The sequence below is a fragment of the Symphalangus syndactylus genome, chromosome 6, assembly GCF_028878055.3.
Source record: "Symphalangus syndactylus isolate Jambi chromosome 6, NHGRI_mSymSyn1-v2.1_pri, whole genome shotgun sequence".
NCBI classification, from domain to species: Eukaryota; Metazoa; Chordata; class Mammalia; order Primates; family Hylobatidae; genus Symphalangus; species Symphalangus syndactylus.
The window spans coordinates 148,395,295-148,413,427 of record NC_072428.2 but is presented as its reverse complement, the minus strand read 5'-3'; the positions used below and the strand labels follow the sequence as shown (position 1 = coordinate 148,413,427).

The 18,133-nt window shown below is 44.4% G+C and overlaps 1 protein-coding gene across 7 annotated transcripts in view; it reads right to left on the bottom strand.

The window, feature by feature from the left end:
* Window positions 1-18,133, bottom strand: part of DYNC2I1 (dynein 2 intermediate chain 1) — a 105,171-nt gene that overhangs the window by 8,663 nt on the left and 78,375 nt on the right. For 5 of the 7 annotated variants that reach the window (XM_055269712.2, XM_063641760.1, XM_055269710.2 and 2 more), the window contains 6 exons: window positions 16,734-16,847; window positions 16,570-16,631; window positions 15,989-16,040; window positions 12,435-12,495; window positions 8,527-8,626; window positions 8,205-8,336 (listed from right to left, as the gene is read on the bottom strand). In XM_055269712.2, the coding sequence (XP_055125687.1) occupies window positions 8,205-8,336; window positions 8,527-8,626; window positions 12,435-12,495; window positions 15,989-16,040; window positions 16,570-16,631; window positions 16,734-16,847 (521 nt within the window). Of the gene's footprint in view, window positions 1-8,204; window positions 8,337-8,526; window positions 10,906-12,434; window positions 12,496-15,988; window positions 16,041-16,569; window positions 16,632-16,733; window positions 16,848-18,133 lie in introns of those variants that run through there. The other 2 variants (XR_010121433.1, XM_055269714.2) reach the window with 2 other exon arrangements.

Here is an 18,133-nt window from a genome sequence, read left to right as displayed (position 1 = left end):
GGGCTTTTTTTTCTATTTTTGTGAAGAATTTCATTGATATTTTGATAAGGATTGCATTGACTCTGTAAATTGCTTTGGTCAGCACTGTCATTTTAACAATATTAATTCTTCCAATCCATGAGCATGCAATGTCTTCCCATTTTTTGTGTCCTCTTCTATTTCTTTCATCAGAGTTTTAGTTTTCCTTGTATAGATCTTTCAGATCTTTGGTTAGATTGATTCCTAAGTATTTTACATTTTTGTAGCTACTGTAAAGGAGACTGCTTTCTTGATTTCTTTTTCAGATTGTTTGCTGTTGGCATATATACATGCTACTTATCTTTGTATACTGATTTTGTACCCTGCAACTTTGCTGAATTCATGCGTCAGTTCTAAGAGTTTTTTTGGTGGAGTGTAGGTTTTTCTAGAAAAGGTCATGCTGTCTGCAAACAAGGCTAATCTGACTTCTTCCTTTCCAGTTTGGATGCTTTTTATTTCCTTCTCTTGCCTAACTGCTCTGGCCAGGACTTCCAGTACTTTATTGAATAAGAGTGGTAAAAGTGGGCACCGTTGTCTTGTTGCAGCCTTTAGAGGAAAGGCTTACAATTCTTTTCCACTCAGTATGATGTTAGCCACAAGTCTGTCATAAACAGCCCTTATTATTAATATTTTGAGATATGTTCCTTCTACGTCCATTTTGATGAGGGCTTTTATCATAAAGGGATGCTGACTGTTACCAAATGCTTTTTCAGCATCTATTGAAATGATGATATGCTTTTTGTTCTTGATTTTGTTAGTGTGATGTCTCATATTTATTGATTTGCATATTTGGAACCATCTTTGCATCCCTGGGATGAATCCCATTTGATCATGGTGAATGGATCTTTTTAACGTCTTGCTGCATTTGGTTTGCTAGTATTTTGTTGAGGATTTTTGCATCTATGCTCATCAGGGATATTGGCCTGTAGTTTTCATTTTCTGTTGTGTCCTTGTCTGGTTTTGGCATCAGGGTAATGCTGGCCTTGTAGAACGTTTCCCTTTTTTTGAAGAGTTTGAGAAGCATTGGTATTAGTTCTTTAACTGTTTGGTAGGATTCAGCAGTGAGGCCATCAGGTCCTGGGCTTTTCCTGATGGGAGACTTTTTATTACAGCCTCAATCTAATTACTCATTATTGATTTACTGAAGTTTTCTGTTTCTTCATGGTTCAATGTTGGTAGGTTGCATGTGTCCAAGAATTTGTCCATTTCTTCCAGGTATTCCAATTTGTTGGCTTATAGCTGTTCATAATAGTCTCTAATGATTATTTGTATTTCTGAGGGCTGAGTTGTTGTATCTCCTCTTTGGTTTCTGATTTTACTTGGGTCTTCTTTTTTCTTAGTTATTCTAGCTAAAAGTTTGTCGATTTTGCTTATCTTTCAAAACCCAACTTTTCATTTCACTGATCTTCTACAATTTCTTTGTCTCAATTTATTTATTTCTGCTCTGAACTTTACTATTTCTTTCCTTCCACTAATTTTGAGTTTGTTTTATTCTTGCTTTTCTCCTTCCTTGAGGTGCATTGTTACATTGTTTATTTGAAGTCTTTCTACTTTTTTGGATGTAGGCATTTATCACTATAAACTTCTTAGTATTGCTTTTGCCATATCCCATAGATTCTGATATGCTGCATTTCCATTTTCATTTGTTTCAATAAATTTTTAAAGTTCCTTCTTAATTTCTTAATTGACACACTGGACATTCAGGAAGATGTTTAATTTCCATGTGTTTGTGTATTTTCCAGGTTCCTCCTGTTATTGATCTCTAGTTTTATTCCATGGTAATCACAAGATATTCAACATGATTTCTATTCTTCTGAATTTGTACAGACTTGTTTGGGGCCTAAGATATGGTGCATTCTGGATGATGTCTCATGTGCTAGTGTAAAGAATGGGTATTCTGCAGCAGTTGAGAGAAATATTCTGTAAATGTTAGGCCTATTTGGTCTAGTGCAGAGGTCCCCAACCTCTGGGCCACGGCCTATTACGAACAGGGCTGCACAGCAAGAGGTGAGCAGCAGGCAAGTGAGCATTACCACCTGAGCTCCACCTCCTGTCAGATCAGCGGCAGCACTAGATTCTCACACGAGCATGAACCCTATTGTGAACTGTGTATGCGAGCGATCTAGGCTGCAGTCTCCTTATGAGAATCTAATGCCTGATGATCTGAGGTGGAACAATTTCAACCTGAAACTGTCCCCCAAACCCCTGGTTCGGGGAAAAAATGTCTTCCACAAAAACCAGTCCCTGGTGCCAAAAAGATTGGTGATCACTGGTCTAGTGTGTAGTTTAACTCTGATGTTTCTTTGTTGACTTTCTGTCTGGGTAATCTGTCCATTACTGAGAGTGGGGTACTGAAGTACCCTACTATTATTGCATTACAGTCTATTTCTGTTTTAGATCTATTAATCTTTGCTTTCTATACTTGGGAGCTCTGGTGTTGGGTACGTAGATACTTGTAACTGTTATATCCTCTTACTGAATTGACCCTTATATCATTATATAGTAAATTGACCCATTATCATTATATATAGACCCCTCTTTGTCATTTTTTAGTCTTTGATTTGTAGTCTAATTTATCTGATATAAGTATAGCCACTCTTGCTCTTCTTTGCTTTCTAGTTGTATGGAATATCTTTTTCCGCCCTTTCACTTTTAGTATGAGTGTGTCTTTATAGGTGAAGTGTTTCTTGAAGGCAGCATATAGTTGGGTCTTGTTTCTTTATCCATTCAGCCATTCTATGCCTTTTAATTGGAGAATTGAGAGCATTTACATTCAGTGATATTATGGCTAAGTGAGAACATTCTACTGCCATTTTGTTGCTTGATTTCTGCTTAAGACTCCTCTCTTCCTTTGTTCCTTTCTGCCTGTCTTCCTTCTCTCTGCTAGTATGTTCTAATTTGTTGCTTTTTGTTTTGAATGAAGCTATTGTAGGTTTTTGTATTGTGATTATTTACTTATTTATTGAGATGGGATCTCATTCTGTGAACCAGACTGAAGTGCAGTGGCAAGATCACAGCTCACTGCAGCTTCGACTTCCCAGGCTCAATCAACCTTCCCTCGTCAGCCTCCCAAGTAGCTAGCTGGGACTACAGGTGGGCATGGGCACCACTGTACCCAGCTGATTGGTTTTTTTGTTTGTTTGGGTTTTTTTGTAGAGATGAGGTCTCACTATGTTGCCCAAGCTGGTCTCGAACTCCCAGACTCAAGCAATCTTCCCACCTCAGCCTCCCAAAGTGCTGGGATTATAGGCATAAGCCCCAGCACCCAGCCCTAAAACAAGTTATTTTAAAGAAATAACAACTTGGCCAGGCGCAGTGGCTCACACTTGTAATCCCAGCACTTTGGGAAGCCGAGGCGGGCGGATCACGAGGTCAGGAGATCGAGACCACGGTGAAACCCCGTCTCTACTAAAAATACAAAAAAATTAGCCGGGCGTGGTGGCGGGCGCCTGTAGTCCCAGCTACTCGGAGAGGCTGAGGCAGGAGAATAGAGTGAACCTGGGAGGCGGAGCTTGCAGTGAGCCGAGATTGCGCCACTGCACTCCAGCCTGGGTGACAGAGTGAGACTCTGTCTAAAAAAAAAAAAAAAAAAAAAAAGAAGAAATAACAACTTATCTTAGAATACAAATAAAGAAATAAAAACAAAGGAAAGAAAACACCAAACAAAAAATTCTACACTTTAACCCTCTCACATTTTGACTTTCAGTTGTCTCAATTTATATATTTTTAAAGTATTTATATCTTAAGAAGTTGCTATAGCTATTATCATTTTTAATAGGTCTTTTGGGCTTCATAGTAGAGTTATGAGCATATTGTACAAATACAGTAACACAGTATTCTGGGTTTGTCCATGTATTTAATTACATGAACGGGTTCTATACCTTGAAAAGTTTTTTGTTTGTTTTTGCATGTTAGTATTTTTTTTTTCTTTCAGGTTGAAGAACTCCCTTCAGCAATTCATTTTGTTGTCGTTATTGTTGTTGAGATGGAGTTTCACTCTGTCACCCAGACTGGAGTGCAGTGGTGCAATCTCAGCTCACTGCAACCTCTGCCTCCCATGTTCAAGTGATTCTCCTGCCTTAGCTTCCTGAGTAGCTGGGATTACAGGTGCCCGCCACCACATCTGGCTAATTTTTATATTTTTAGTAGAGACATATTTCATCATGTTGGCCAGGCTGGTCTCGGAACTCCTGACCTCAAGTGATCCACCCACTTGGACCTTCAAAATGCTGCGATTACAGGCGTGAGCCACCATGCCCAGGCTCCCTTTAGCATTTCTTGCAAGATGGGTCTGAGGATGGTGAATTCTCTCAGCTTTTGTATATCTGGGAAAGACCTTAACCCTCCCTCATATTTGAATGACAGTTTTGCTGGATACAGTATTCTTGGATAGCAGTGTTTTTCCTTTAGCACTTTGAAAATGTCACTCTACTCCCTCCTGGCCTGTATGGTTTCCACTGAGATGTCTGTTGCCAGATGAACTAGAACTCCTTTATATGTTATTTGCTTCTTATCTCTCACTGCTTTTAGAATCTTCTCTTTCTTCTTCACCTTTGAGAGTCTGATTATTAAATACCTTGGGGTAATCTTATGTGGGTTGAATCTGTTTGATGTTCTCTGACATTCCTATACCTGGATATTGATCTCCTTATGAAGTTTGGAAAGTTTTCTGTTATCGTTTCTTTGAATACATTTTCTAACCCTTGTTAGCTCCCTCTTGAATACTAGTAATTCTTAGATTTGGTCTTTTGTGGTTTTCTGTCTTGTAGGTAGTCTTTATTCCTTTTTGTTCTTTTTTTCTTTTTTCTCCTCTGATTATATATTTCCTTTCTTTTTTCTTTTTAGAAACAGCATTCGCTCTGTCACCCAGGCTGGAGGGCAATGGCACAATCAGGGCTCACTGCACCCTTGGCCTTCCAGGCTCAAGTGATCCTACTGCCTCAGCCTCCATTTGTCTCCACATGCCACCATTCTTGGCAAATTTTTAAATTTTTTTGTAGAGATAGGGTCTCCTTATGTTGCTCAAGCTGGCTCAAGAGATCCTCCTGCCTTGGTCTCCCAAATGCTGGGATTACAGGCATGGGCCACAGCACCCAGCCTTGATTGTGTATTTTCTTTTTTCTTTTTTTTTTTTTTGAGACAGTCTCGCCCTGTTGCCCAGGCTGGAGTGCCCACCATCTCGGCTCACTGCAAGCTCCGCCTCCTGGGTTCACGCCATTCTCCTGCCCCAGCCTCCCGAGTAACTGGGACTACAGGTGCCCGCCACCATGCCCGGCTACTTTTTGGATTTTTAGTAGAGACAAGGTTTCACCGTGTTAGCCAGGATGGTCTCGATCTCCTGACCTTGTGATCCACCCACGTCGGCCTCCCAAAGTGCTGGGATTACAGGCATAAGCCACCGCACCCAGCCTTGTGTATTTTCTAATAGCCTGTTTTGAGCTCACCTATTCATTCCTCTACTTGATCCACTCTGCTGCTGAGAGCCTATAATGAATTTCTTCAGTCCAGCAAGTATGTTTCTCAGTTCTAAGATTTGTTTGATTTTTTAAATTATTTCAATCTTTTTGTTAAATTTCTCTGATAAATTTCTGAACTGCTTTTCTGTGTTGTCTTGGAGATTACAGAGTTTCCTTAAAATTGCTCTTCTGAATTCTTGGTCAGAGAGCTCACAAATCACTGCCTCATTAGGTCAGTCACTGGATTTTTGCTTTGTCTTTTTGGGGAGGTCATGGTTCCCTGTTTGCTGCTGTTTCTTGTTGGTGTATGTCTGTGTCTTTGCATTGCAGGATTAGTTATTTATTCCAGTTTTCTCTGTCCAGCTTGTTTTGGTTTTTATTGAATATATTTACTTGGCAAATCTTCACTGCTAGGTTGCTGTCTCCTTTTCAGCTATAGGTGTCACCTTAAGACGAGGTTCACTTTGGCTGTATTTAGTGATTGAGGGAGGCCTGTCCCAAATGAGGGAAGTCTCAAAGGGTTTGTCCTGACAGTGTCAGGGTTCGTGTTCAGAAGACCTGTGGAACAAACCTCCTGGAGCATGGTGCTGTGAGTGGCCACTCTGATGGAGTGCCTCCTTTGGCTGAGGTGCAGAGTTTCCAGGGCTGCGGACAGTAGTCCTCCCTCCCAGCTTTGTTTCTGGGTGTCCTCAGGTGTATTTCTTCCTTCAGGCACTCGGGATGCTCCCCACGGGCTGAGGCAGGGACAGGGCACCCAAGAAAGTAGAGAAACTGGTTGTCCACCTCAATTTTACTTTCACAAACCATGAGTTAAGGGGAGATTTTCCATGCACTTGGTGCCAGGCCAAATAAGGGGGAAGGGACGTTGTGGATATGGAAGCCCAGTTCTCCCATCTGCTTGGAGCTTTTCTACTCTCTGTGGCCCCAGAAACTGTCTTATCTTCACACTTGAGTTCTAAGTTCTTACTGGTGAAGATCTTGGTGCTATGTATTTGGTTTTGGTTTTTTGTGGGGAGAGAAGCCATAAAAAGCTCAAGAGTTCCACACTGGAAATTGCCAACAACAACATTATTAATGAGACTTTTTTTTGTTTTTGTTTTGAAACGGAGTTTTGCTTTTGTTGCCCAGGTGGGAGTGCAATGGCACTATCTCGGCTCACCACAACCTCTGACTCCTTGGTTAAAGCGATTCTCCTGCCTCAGCCTCCCAAGTAGCTAGGATTACAGGCGTGCACCACCATGTCAGGCTAATTTTGTGTTTTTAGTAGAGACAGGGTTTTGCCATGTTGGCCAGGATGGTTTTGAACCCCTACCTCAGGTGATCCACCTGCCTGGGATGCCCAAAGTGCTGGGATTTGGGCCACCGTGCCTGGATAACTTTGTATTTTCAGTAGAGATGGGGCTTCTCCATGTTGGTCAGGCTGGTCTCGAACACCCGATCTCAGGTGATCTGCCCGCCTCAGCCTCCCAAAGTGTTGGGATTACAGGCGTGAGCCACCGCGCCCGGCCTAATGAGACATTTTACATTCTTTTATTCACATTAATTCTTCAAAATTTGTTGTGTATTTCACACCTCCAGCACATCCCAGCCTTGCCTGGCCACATTCCAGGATCTCAACAGCCACAGGGGGACATTACTCAGCAGCTCAAATGTAGTCTTTGGAAATACAAAAATACATGAAATATCATCTCTGCCCTCAGCAACCTTAGTTTATGTGACTGACATAAACATAATTTATAATGTTTTAGGTACTATAAGAGTAGTGTGAATAAATAACAATCTTTCCCCTCAATCTCAAGTACAGGGAAATCTGTAAACACTAGTGAGAGAAGGGGATATCTGAGTTATAATTTAATGCCTTGACTGTCATATTTAACTATCACATTTAATCATGTATAAAGTTGTTTAATATTCTGCCTTCTGTCCTATCTTACCCCAACCAACCCATAAACTGACCTTGGAGTCTACAGGACAATTGTGACTAGGGTGAGCTGGGCTGACACCAGGCCCTGGAGGGGAAGAGAGCGAGCAGCTCGCACCCACACACACGTTTCCTGCAGCATGAGTGCAGCGCGGGGACTGCTGCCTGCCCGACGGCTATCCCTGGACTTTCAGGTTAAAGACTCTGAACGTTAATTTCTATTGTGTTAAACAGTAAAAGAACACAGGCAAAAATTCTCACACTAAGAATTTCTTCACATTTTTGGCTGTATCATAGGTTTGGTATTTCATATTCTTCTGTTAAATTCTAACTAGTTTGTAATTGAACCAAGTATTACTTGAGAGTTTAATTTCTACATAGGTTTTGTTTTTAAAATTTGTTATTAATTTCATGTTTCTCCTTTTTAAACCACTGACACCCCATAAATGATCAATTTGTAGTCTAGTAAATGATCAACTTTTAAAATTTTCCAATGGATCACTGCAAGTGTTATACTGCCCAAATAGGCAAAGAGTATCACTAACAAGAACTGGTAAGCCTAGGCAACACAGGGAGACCTCGTCTCTACAAAAAAAATACATTTTTTTAAATTAGCCAGGTGTAGTGGCATGCACCTGTGGTCCCAGCTACTCGGGAGGCTGAGGTGGGAGGGTCATTTGAGCCCAGGAGTTCAAGGCTGCAGTGAGCTGCGACGACATCATTGCACTCCAGCGTGGGTGACACGGCAAGACCCTGTCTCAAAAAAGAAAAAGAGAAAAATTGGTGCTTTAAAAAACAAACTTTCTTACCAAAAATATTGGTTCTCCAAATGGTGAAAAATCAATGACATTAACTTTTACTGGTCTTATACCACGTTGCTGAGGTTTGAATAGTTTGGGAGCCACTCTCAAATCTTGTCTTGTGCCATGGCTTATGAGACCCTGTGAAGAACAAGCCCAAGAGTGACTGAAGAAGTGCATTAGACACAAGGTTCGATACAGCTACTGTTTCTCAAACAAATTAAACTTTATAAAAGAAAAGAGTAAGTTAATCCTAAAACAAGATATTTATCAGGTAAGTCAGGAAAACAAGGAGAATGAGTAATATGATTAAATTTAAAATACTACTCACCATGTCTGTGCCAACAATAAAGTGATTAGGATCTGAAGGCAGAAATTTAACATTCAGTGTTTGTGTAGTGCCCCAAAATTCATTACCTTTATGGGAAAGACTGAAAAAATAAAGTAACAAAGATGAACAGATGGACTGTTTCCAACCTTAAGAATAATGATGGTATTAACAATGATTTGTACTACAATACATCGATGTATAACAGGCCATGTCACATTCCTCTGTGGGTTTAGCCACTCTTTGTTTCCATTTTCTTCTGCTACTATACTCTTGATAATTTTTTCAGAATTTTCCTTCTGTTCACTAATTCTTCCTTCAGCTACATCTAATCTGCTATGTAACCATTCACTTGGTTATAAATTTCAGAGAAGTTTCATTTCTAGAAATGTCTTTTAGATTGTACAACTGTCTCAAGTTCTACTTGAGTGACTCCTACTTTTTGCACCAAGGTAGACTGTTTCTTCATGCTTGTAGTTGCAAACTCATCTGCAGCAGACTACTTCTCATAAGAATCCTGTGAGCCCCAATTTACAAACATACCTTTACCCACCAGGTGGTTTTGCGTCTACTTTAACTATGAACCCACTGAGGCCACTGGTCTAGAACTGTGATGTTAATGTCTCAGCTTGTAGGTTCCCACACACCCACTCAGCTTAGAATTTCAAGCTCTTCCAAGCTCCTCTGTCTTCCCTTGGCTGTGGTGAGGCTTTCTGAATTTCCCTATCACTGCAGGAGCAGTGAGTTCCAGAGTCCTGTGCAGGGGTCTCAGTTCTACCTCCTTGCCTCAGGCAAACCCAATGCATCACCTGGTTCTGCATGGGGCTCAAACCCCAGAGACAGCTCAGAAGGTCTGAGATAGCCTGGGCTTTACACCCAGCCTCCAAGCCATCACACAGCAGCTCAAAAGCTTATGACACTAACTTTAAGCTCTCTCCTGTTTATGGCATTTAGAGATTTTCCTTTCCTTTTAAAAACTATACTTAGTTTTATTTTTTCCTTTATATGGCCTATGTATTTGTAACAGATGCCAACAGTTGCTCCATCTGCCACACCCACATCATCAAAGTCGGCATGTGGCCATGCCATCAGCCTCCTTTCCAATTTTCTCTTTCCGTCCACATTCAGGAATACAAATGCCACCTCTTGGTTGATGACTCTCAAATCCTTACCTCCATCTGGGGTTTCTGCTATGGAGGCCTCTGGCTCCTGGGCATCTCCACGGGTACCACAAGCTCAGCCTGTCCTCACTGGAACACACTGGGCTGCTCCCAACCCTCCCCGCTCCTATCCTCGCCTGGTGAGTGGTGCCCAGTCACCAACCAGACATGCTGGTGGAGGCAGAGGCCAACCTAGGCTCCTCCCTCCCACTGCTCCTATAATCGATGAGCTGCTGGGTTTTTTAAGTTCTACCCCTTCAGCCTGTGTCCAGCCCTCTGTACCTGTGATTGCTGCCTTTGTTCAGATCCTGGTCATTCATGTCAGTCACTCCAGAGGCCTCCTAACTGCTCTCCCTGACTCCAGCCTCCCTTCCTCTGTTCCCACCTTATGCCGCTGCCACACTGACCCATCTACATCACAGACAAGACGCGTTGCTCCTCAGCTCAACATCCTGCAATGGCTCGTGACCACCTTTACGCTAATGTCCACACCCTTTAGCACAGCAGACAAACTCGTTAGGGCCTGACTCACCTGTCTCCCTCAACATCAGGCCCACTGACAGCTCCAAATGTGCCTCTGGGCACCCCCAGGTGCTGCTCCCTCTGACCATCTAACTCCATCTCAAAGGCCTGGCTCAGTCTTTGCCTCCTCAAGATGTCCCCATTGCACTCCATCCCCAAAGCTGCCCCCATCCTTTGAGCTCCCACAAGCCCTGTGCACATCCTGACAGCACACTTTGTCCTCTGCACGAAGACCCTGACGGACGGGGCCTAGCTGCAGGGCTGGTGCAAGCAGAGCTGGACCTGCTTCCCCGCCGGCAATGTCCTCCCGGGGACACTCATGCTCAGTGACTGACGGGATGGCGGGGGGGGTACAAAGGCCCAGCCACGTGATTCTGGGAGGCCATTCCAGCTCACAACTCCCAGGCTCTGGAGAGTCGGCCGTGGGGCCTGCCTCACAGCTCAGCTCTTCCTCTCGGCCCCATTCTGCCTCCTCCCCACCCTTTCCCAGGCAGTGAGCCCAAGGAACTCCTTAAGAAACATCCTCACTTTGAACTCCACTGCAGAGCCTTCTTCCTGGGAAAGCAGGGAGCGCCCCCTGCAATCACGTAATGTTTACTCGTCCACCTCCTTCTCGGAGCACCTTGACAGAGGATGCTCCCCCCTAGCGCTACAATGCCTGGCACGTAGAATAAGCTTAACGCGGTTGGTTGAGCAAAGTCTGAGGGAACATTTATCATGCATAGATCTCAGGAAGACACTGCTAGGAGTTTTTGGGTATGAAAAAACCCAAACGGCGGATACATTAGACACTTTCCTTCAAAGAGTGTGTGTGCAGTTAAGTACAGGAGAAGCTCACAGTTAAAGATAAATACAATGCACAATGCACAGTATAAAGCAATAAGGGCCCTAGCAGAGATAAAAAGTCATAAAGAAACTCAACAGGGGAACTGTAGAGGCTGGAGGGGTCAGGGGCTCACCCAGGAACCATGTATGTTTGGCTCTGCAATACAGTAAATGACTTTTTAAAATATAATTGATTCCCTTTCATAATTAGTTGTAATTACTAATTACAATTGTAGTTGATTTAAAGTCTCCAAGCATGCATGAATTCATTAACACAACCCACAGGTTTTCTGATTAGGAAGAACCAGGCCCAAAAATTTTGACCCCTGAGTGCAGTAAACGACAAGAAAAGATACTTTAGGAAATAAATTAACATAAAACATATAAATACCACAAACAATATTTGTACATTTGTGAAGAATTTTTATGTCATATTAAGTTGTATGAGTAAAAGCAGAAATCTAAATCTCTGAATAAAACTTTTTATCAATGTTTCTGGTTCCTGAAACTTTAAGTTTAACCTCAGGGTTGCATGAAAACTGAAGAATAGTTAAATAAGACCAATTTAAAAGAAAATAACCTCTACTTAATAAGAGACAAGGCCGGGCACGGTGGCTCACGCCTGTAATCCCAGCACTTTGGGAGGCCGAGGCGGGTGAATCACGAGGTCAGGAGATCGAGACCATCCTGGCTAACACGGTGAAACCCCGTCTCTACTAAAAATACAAAAAATTAGCCGGGCGAGGTGGTGGGCGCCTGTGGTCCCAGCTACGCAGGAGGCTGAGGCAGGAGAATGGCGTGAACCCCGGGGGGCGGAGCCTGCAGTGAGCCGAGATTGCACCACTGCACTCCAGCCTGGGTGAAAGAGCAAGACTCCATCTCAAAAAAAAAAAAAAAAGAGACAAAATGGAAGCTGCATTTATTACATTCACTCATTAATAACAGACTAACAAGGCCGGGCGTGGGGGCTCACATCTGTAATCCCAGCACTTTGGGAGGCCGAGGCGGGTGGATCACCTGAGATCAGGTGTTCGAGACCAGCCTGATCAATATGATGAAACCCCATCTCTACTAAAAATACAAATACAAAAATTAGCTGGGAATGGTGGCAGGCGCCTGTAATCCCAGCTACTCAGGAGGCTGAACAGGAGAATCACTTGAACCAGGGAGGCAGAGTTTGCAGTGAGCCAAGATTGCACCACTGCACTCCAGCCGGGGCAACAAGAGCAAAACTCCATCTCAAAAAAATAAAAATAATAGACTAAACAAAACAGTAAAAAAACATTGTGAGAAAATGGACTTCTTCATCGCAAAAGCTCACCATTTACCGTATATGCAATTCTCCAGTGTTATTTTCCTTCTAGGCCTTTGTGAGGTAGTGAAGCATCTTCCCTCACATCTTACCTGTCACCCAACTGGATCAGAGCACTATGGACCAGCTTGACCCTCCCTCCAGGCATCAGACCTAAAAACAGATGAACCAAAATCAATGCACCTTTCAATAGAAGCTAAATCAAAATCTAGTTATAGTTGCCTGGAATCACTTTTCATTGCTTAAATATCTTGTTAGGAAATAACATCAAATGCAAATCAATACATAGCATCCTTCCCTTCCTCTGGGTGAGGTTCATGTATACTGCCTTAGGAGAAGAATCGAGAATTCACAGTTCCAAGTCTTACGGGAAGAAAGATTATAGAACCATGATCTGGGAGCCTTTATATCACTAGATCTGATAAAATAAGGGGGGTTAGCAATCCATACCTGTGTATGAGTGTACATGCACTAAATAAGCCTTAGATCACAGCAGCAAACACTGTCCTGTGAATGTCCACCAAGGCTCCAACGCCTACAGGAAACTTGCAGGACCTCTCTCTCCACCATCCCAGAGACTCAGAGATCTGCTAGTCTCCGGGCAGAATGCACAGGAGATAGAGTGGCTCCTCAGCCGAGTGCGTCCGGCCTCACTCTCTGTTCCAGCAGCTTCTCCAGCTTCCTTCTCAAACAACACAGAGCCACGGCTCTGAGGCCTGACTGCTCTTCCTTTCCTTTCCTGAAAGTGTTCATGGCTACAGCGCTGGCTCCTCGGCCATCCACTGGTTTTGCCTCCTGTGCCTGCTCCCAATATCACTTTCCCTCTAAAACTATACTACAAGGGGAAAAACTAGAAATCTATGGATATTAAAACCCAAATTCTGGGCAAGGCATTGCCTAAAACTCTGGGGGCAGGTGAATTAAAAGGAGATAGAAATAAGCCCAACCTGCAGCTGGGCAGGGTCCTTGTAGCTGCTGCGTATCTCCTGCCAGTCACAACCACAGTGAAGAAGGGTCAACACTGCCATTCACAAATGTGAAGCTTCCCAGCACACCCCCCACCTGGTGTCTCGGCTCCCACGCCACCGCCCACGGGCAGCCTTTCTGGCTAGGCCCCCCCACTGGCCCCTACATGCCACAGCCCACAAGCAGCCTTTCTGGATAGGCCCTCCCACTGGCCCCTACACACCACCGCCCACAGGCAGCTTTTCTGGCCAGGTCCTTTCCGGCTGGCCCCTACATGCCACAGCCCACAAGCAGCCTTTCTGGCTAGGCCCTCCCACTGGCCCCTACACGCCACCGCCCATGGGCAGCCTTTCTGGCCGGGCCTTCCCACTGGGCCTCCGCTCCAGCAAGTCCACCACATTCGCCCCCTCCCTGGCCGGGGTCTTCACCCAGGTCTCCTGGCACCTAGGACTGGACCTCGCTTATGCAGAGAACATTTCATAAAAAGATGGTGGCTGAGTCCTTCTGAGACTTCAGCTCTCCAACAGCCACTTATCCAGTGCCTACACAAAGAGCCGGCAGCCACCCTGAACAATGGGCTGGCCTGAACGTCCTCCCTTCCTAAAGGCAAGGCTGGAACATGGTTGCAATTTTGGTAAGTGGTTCAGTGAAGAAAAGGTGTTTTTATACAGCAATATTTTAAAATGAAATACTCACCATCCCAGGATATCTTTTTATATGACCATCATGTACTACAAAACATTTGTATGCAAATCCTTTTTATGCAAAATGATTTTGTCTCCATAGCCAGATTATCACCTGACTATGGACAGAAATGATCTCAGTACCATCCGTAACTGCTTGACAAATACCTTGATCACGTAACAAGTTAACGGCACAACCAGCCTCAAGGCGAACTCTCAGGGTCACAAGAGTTCTGGGCATTTGGGGCGGAACCCTGGGTGTGAAGGGGGGTTGGTGCTGAGACCAACTGTGTGGTCTCACCCCATCACTAACCCACCCCGTGACCCTGCCAGGCTCCCTGGCTCTGATGCTCCAGGATTCTAGGGGCAGCCTGGAGTGGACAACACAGAGCAGAACGGCTCCATGAGCAGAGAGGGTGCCGCAGGAAGAACACATTGAGAAACACGGTGACTCCACCTCAAAAGCATTTACCAGTGAAATGAGCACCACAACTGTCTTATTTTTACTGAAGTCAGAATCAACAGTAAACTTGTAAGGGCCACCACAGACGTGTGACTACGGAGCACACAGCATTTGCTCTGAGGGCCAAAGCACCCTCTTCCCTAATCTCAAGAGGTTAGGAACAAAGCCGGTCTCGCTCATATTATTTTTTGCCAGATCTACATGGGAAAACACCCCTGATACAAGCAAGGTGAAAGGGGGGGTTCATCATTACAAACTGGGTTGTGGGAGGCCAATAAGGTGAGAAAGAAGGTGAGATCAAAACATGGGCTAATCTCAGCCACAGAACACAACAGGACTGAATTACTCCGTCACTTCTGAGCCCTTTCTGGAACTGAAAATCGTACTCCATAGCATCAAGAGGAGCCAACTGTGAGAGGTGCTGTTAGCTTTGCTTCAAGTCGCTTCTGCTCTGCCCAGACCCGGGGACCTTTGCCACCCTGGGATCCAGTCTAAGGGCCCTCAGGGGCAGCATGCAGTGCTCCTGATACGCCCTGGGGTTGTAAATCCAAAACTGAAAGGAAGAAGCCCCAAAATGAATGTGTGCTGAAAGACTCAGACACCTGAAATACATAGGAAACAGCTACAGAACACAGCTGTCCTTGACTTGTCTGACAGAACTGAATGGTACTCAGCTGTAAACAGAACTCATTAAACCCTACTAAGATCAAAACATTCACTCAGAGGCTGGACGCAGTGGCTCATGTCTGTAATCCCAGCACTTTGGGAGGCCAAGGTGGGTGGATGACCTGAAGTCAGGAGTTCAAGACCAGCCTGACCAACATGGTGAAACCCTGTCTCTACTAAAAATATAAAAGTTAGCCAGGCGTGTTGGCGAGCACCTGTAATCTCAGCTGCTTGGGAGGCTGAGGCAGGAGAATTGCTTGAACCCAGGAGGCAGAGGTTGCAGTGAGCCAAGATCACACCACTGCACCAGCCTGGGCAACAGAGCAGGACTCTGTCTCAAAAAAAAAAAAAAATTCATTCAGAATATCATTTGATTATTCTAGTAAATTGAGATGCCTGTTCAACAGATGATAAGGTTATATGACATACAACTTTAATTTTCATTTTTCAGGTAGTAATTTATATTTTTCAAAGCAGCTATTGGTATCTTTTTTTTTTTTTTAAACAGAGAGACAAGGTCTCATTCCATCACCCAGGCTGGAGTGTAGTGGCATGATCACAGCTCACTGCAGCCTTAAACTCCTAGGCTCAAGCAATCCTCCCACCTTAGCCTCCCAAGCAGCTGGGACTACAGGTGTGTGTCACCACGCCCAGCCAATTTTTGAATTTTTTTGTAGAGACGGGGTCTTGCTATGTTGCCCAGGCTGGTCTCAAACTCCTGGGCCCAAGCAATCCTCCTGCCTCAGCCTCCCAACGTGCTGAGGCTCCCAGCAGGCGTGAGCCACTGCACCTGGCCGCAGTTATCAGTACTTTTAATCTCTATTCATTTTAGAAAACACTAAAATTAATTTTTTTACGTAATAGTTACCTAAATCACTTATTGAACCTGCGATGTCTGCCTTTGGTAATTCAACAACCACCTAAAAACAGAATATTGAAAATGAATATTGATACATTTTATAATTATGACACAACCTAAGCAAAGCATAGCTCTAATTAAGATGGAGTGCTACATTAGGTACTAAAACATAACTGCTCCAGAAAAAAAAGACTGATCTTTAGCCTCCGAACTAACGCTCTACAAGCTGACTCCTTTGCTTTGATCTCCTCGTGTTCTCTTCACTTGGTGACTTAATCAACAGTCTTGGTGCATCCTCCAGGACAAGCCAATCCAGCGTCACCTCAGCCCTAACATTTTGTTCCCTTCTCACTTTCATGCCGCATTCCCAAAGCCCTGTGTGAGATTCCTATTCCGCTGTCACGAAAGGGCCCCAAACCTGCCATGTGTGACCTTCTGCATCCCTTCTGCTCAGGACCAGTAAGCCCAGTCTTGCTCTCCGTTTCCCACCATAGCTAACTGGGCCCCGCCCCCTGCACCATTCAGGCGCCACCCCCACCCAGAGCACCTCACTCAGGCCCCGCATGTGCCCGGCCTCGGCCACTACTCACCCACACATTGAGAACCCCACTCTCATCCAAGGAAGCGACGTGGAAGGACAAACCTGACATTTCTGACGAAAACAGAAACAAAAAAAAAAGAAATGGCTTTAAATAAGGAAACCATATTTCACAACAATTGATTAAGGATTTTAAGAAAGTGAAGAATCACGTACCTTCTTGAGTAGAAAAGGGTGAAAGCACAAAGCTCTGCTTTTTGTGGACGGACGTTGAGATAGGTTCTACTGCTTGAAGAGGGCTTTGGTGGTTTACTGAGGTAAGGATTCCATCTGGAGTTCAAAAGCCCACAGCACTCACGTGTAAGTAATAAGTTGCAGAAATACAGTTAGCATCACACAGGGACAAAAACGAGGTCTGGGTCTGGGTCTCACAGATCCAACTCCCTCCACACATCTTCCCAAAACACCCCAGGGCCAACATGGACCACACACGACTGACACACGACTGACACAGGACCACGACTTTCACATTCCTAGGACCCAGGGGCCCCAGCCCCTGCTCTCCAGTCTGGAAGGCAGGAAGAAAGCTAAAGCCCACCACCCAAACACAGCATGCCACACAGCCCAAAAGAAAACTCAGACAGAGAAAGTCTCTGCGAGGCCAGATCCTGGGGCCACTCAAGCAACTGAGGGGAAGGAGCTGGGAGGCAGAGCGGGTCGGAGCAGCACGGCCGATGGGAAGGGGGACATGAACAGGAAACGGTGGTGACTTCCACACACACCTCACAACTGCCAGCAAGAGCGAAATCCAGGCGTTTGCAAAACCAAAGGAAAGGCAAACCCACTCCACCTACCACCTCGAGGCACAATGCCCACTAAAAAGATACCTGTCGCCAATCAATAAAGCAAAGCTCACCGACCTAAAATATCCACCTACAGAATGTCTACGAGTAGAAAGAAGCCAAACTCCATAGAAAGCTACTATAAGAAGAAAACAGAAAAAATGTAAATCAAAGCATTTCAGCTGATGAAAATTCTCCCTCCTAAAAACAGGCACAAGGCAGAAGACACAAAACTCAGTGTTCCAAATGGAGTCACATCTCCTCAAAGGGCATCTGGAAACATACCAAAACAACAAGCAAGAAAAAACACCGGGAATCAGAAATCAAGAACAGAATTAGACCCAGAAAAGCAAGAAATGAAATGAGAATTGGGATTGAACTCAGGAAAAAAACTGAAGAAAAAGACAAACCATCTCAGAAATTAAGAATAAATTACAGGGTGTCTAAGTGAGAGGACCCAGATGAAGCGCTAATGGCTCGACTGAGGAAAGGGCTGGTCTCCTGGGTGAGAATTTGGTTCCTCTGACTCATGGTCTGAATCAGAAGTTCCACAGCTCCTCGTTACTGAGAGTTTATTTAAAACTTTGTAGGTTTTATTGATAATATTTCAAAGACAAGGCCAGGCGCGGTGGCTTATGCCTGTAATCCCAGCACTTTGGGAGGCCAAGGCGGGCAGATCACCTGAAGTCAGGAGTTCAAGATCAGCCTGACCAACTGGAGAAACCCCGTCTCTACTAAAAATACAGAAATTAGCTGAGCATTGGTGACGGGCAC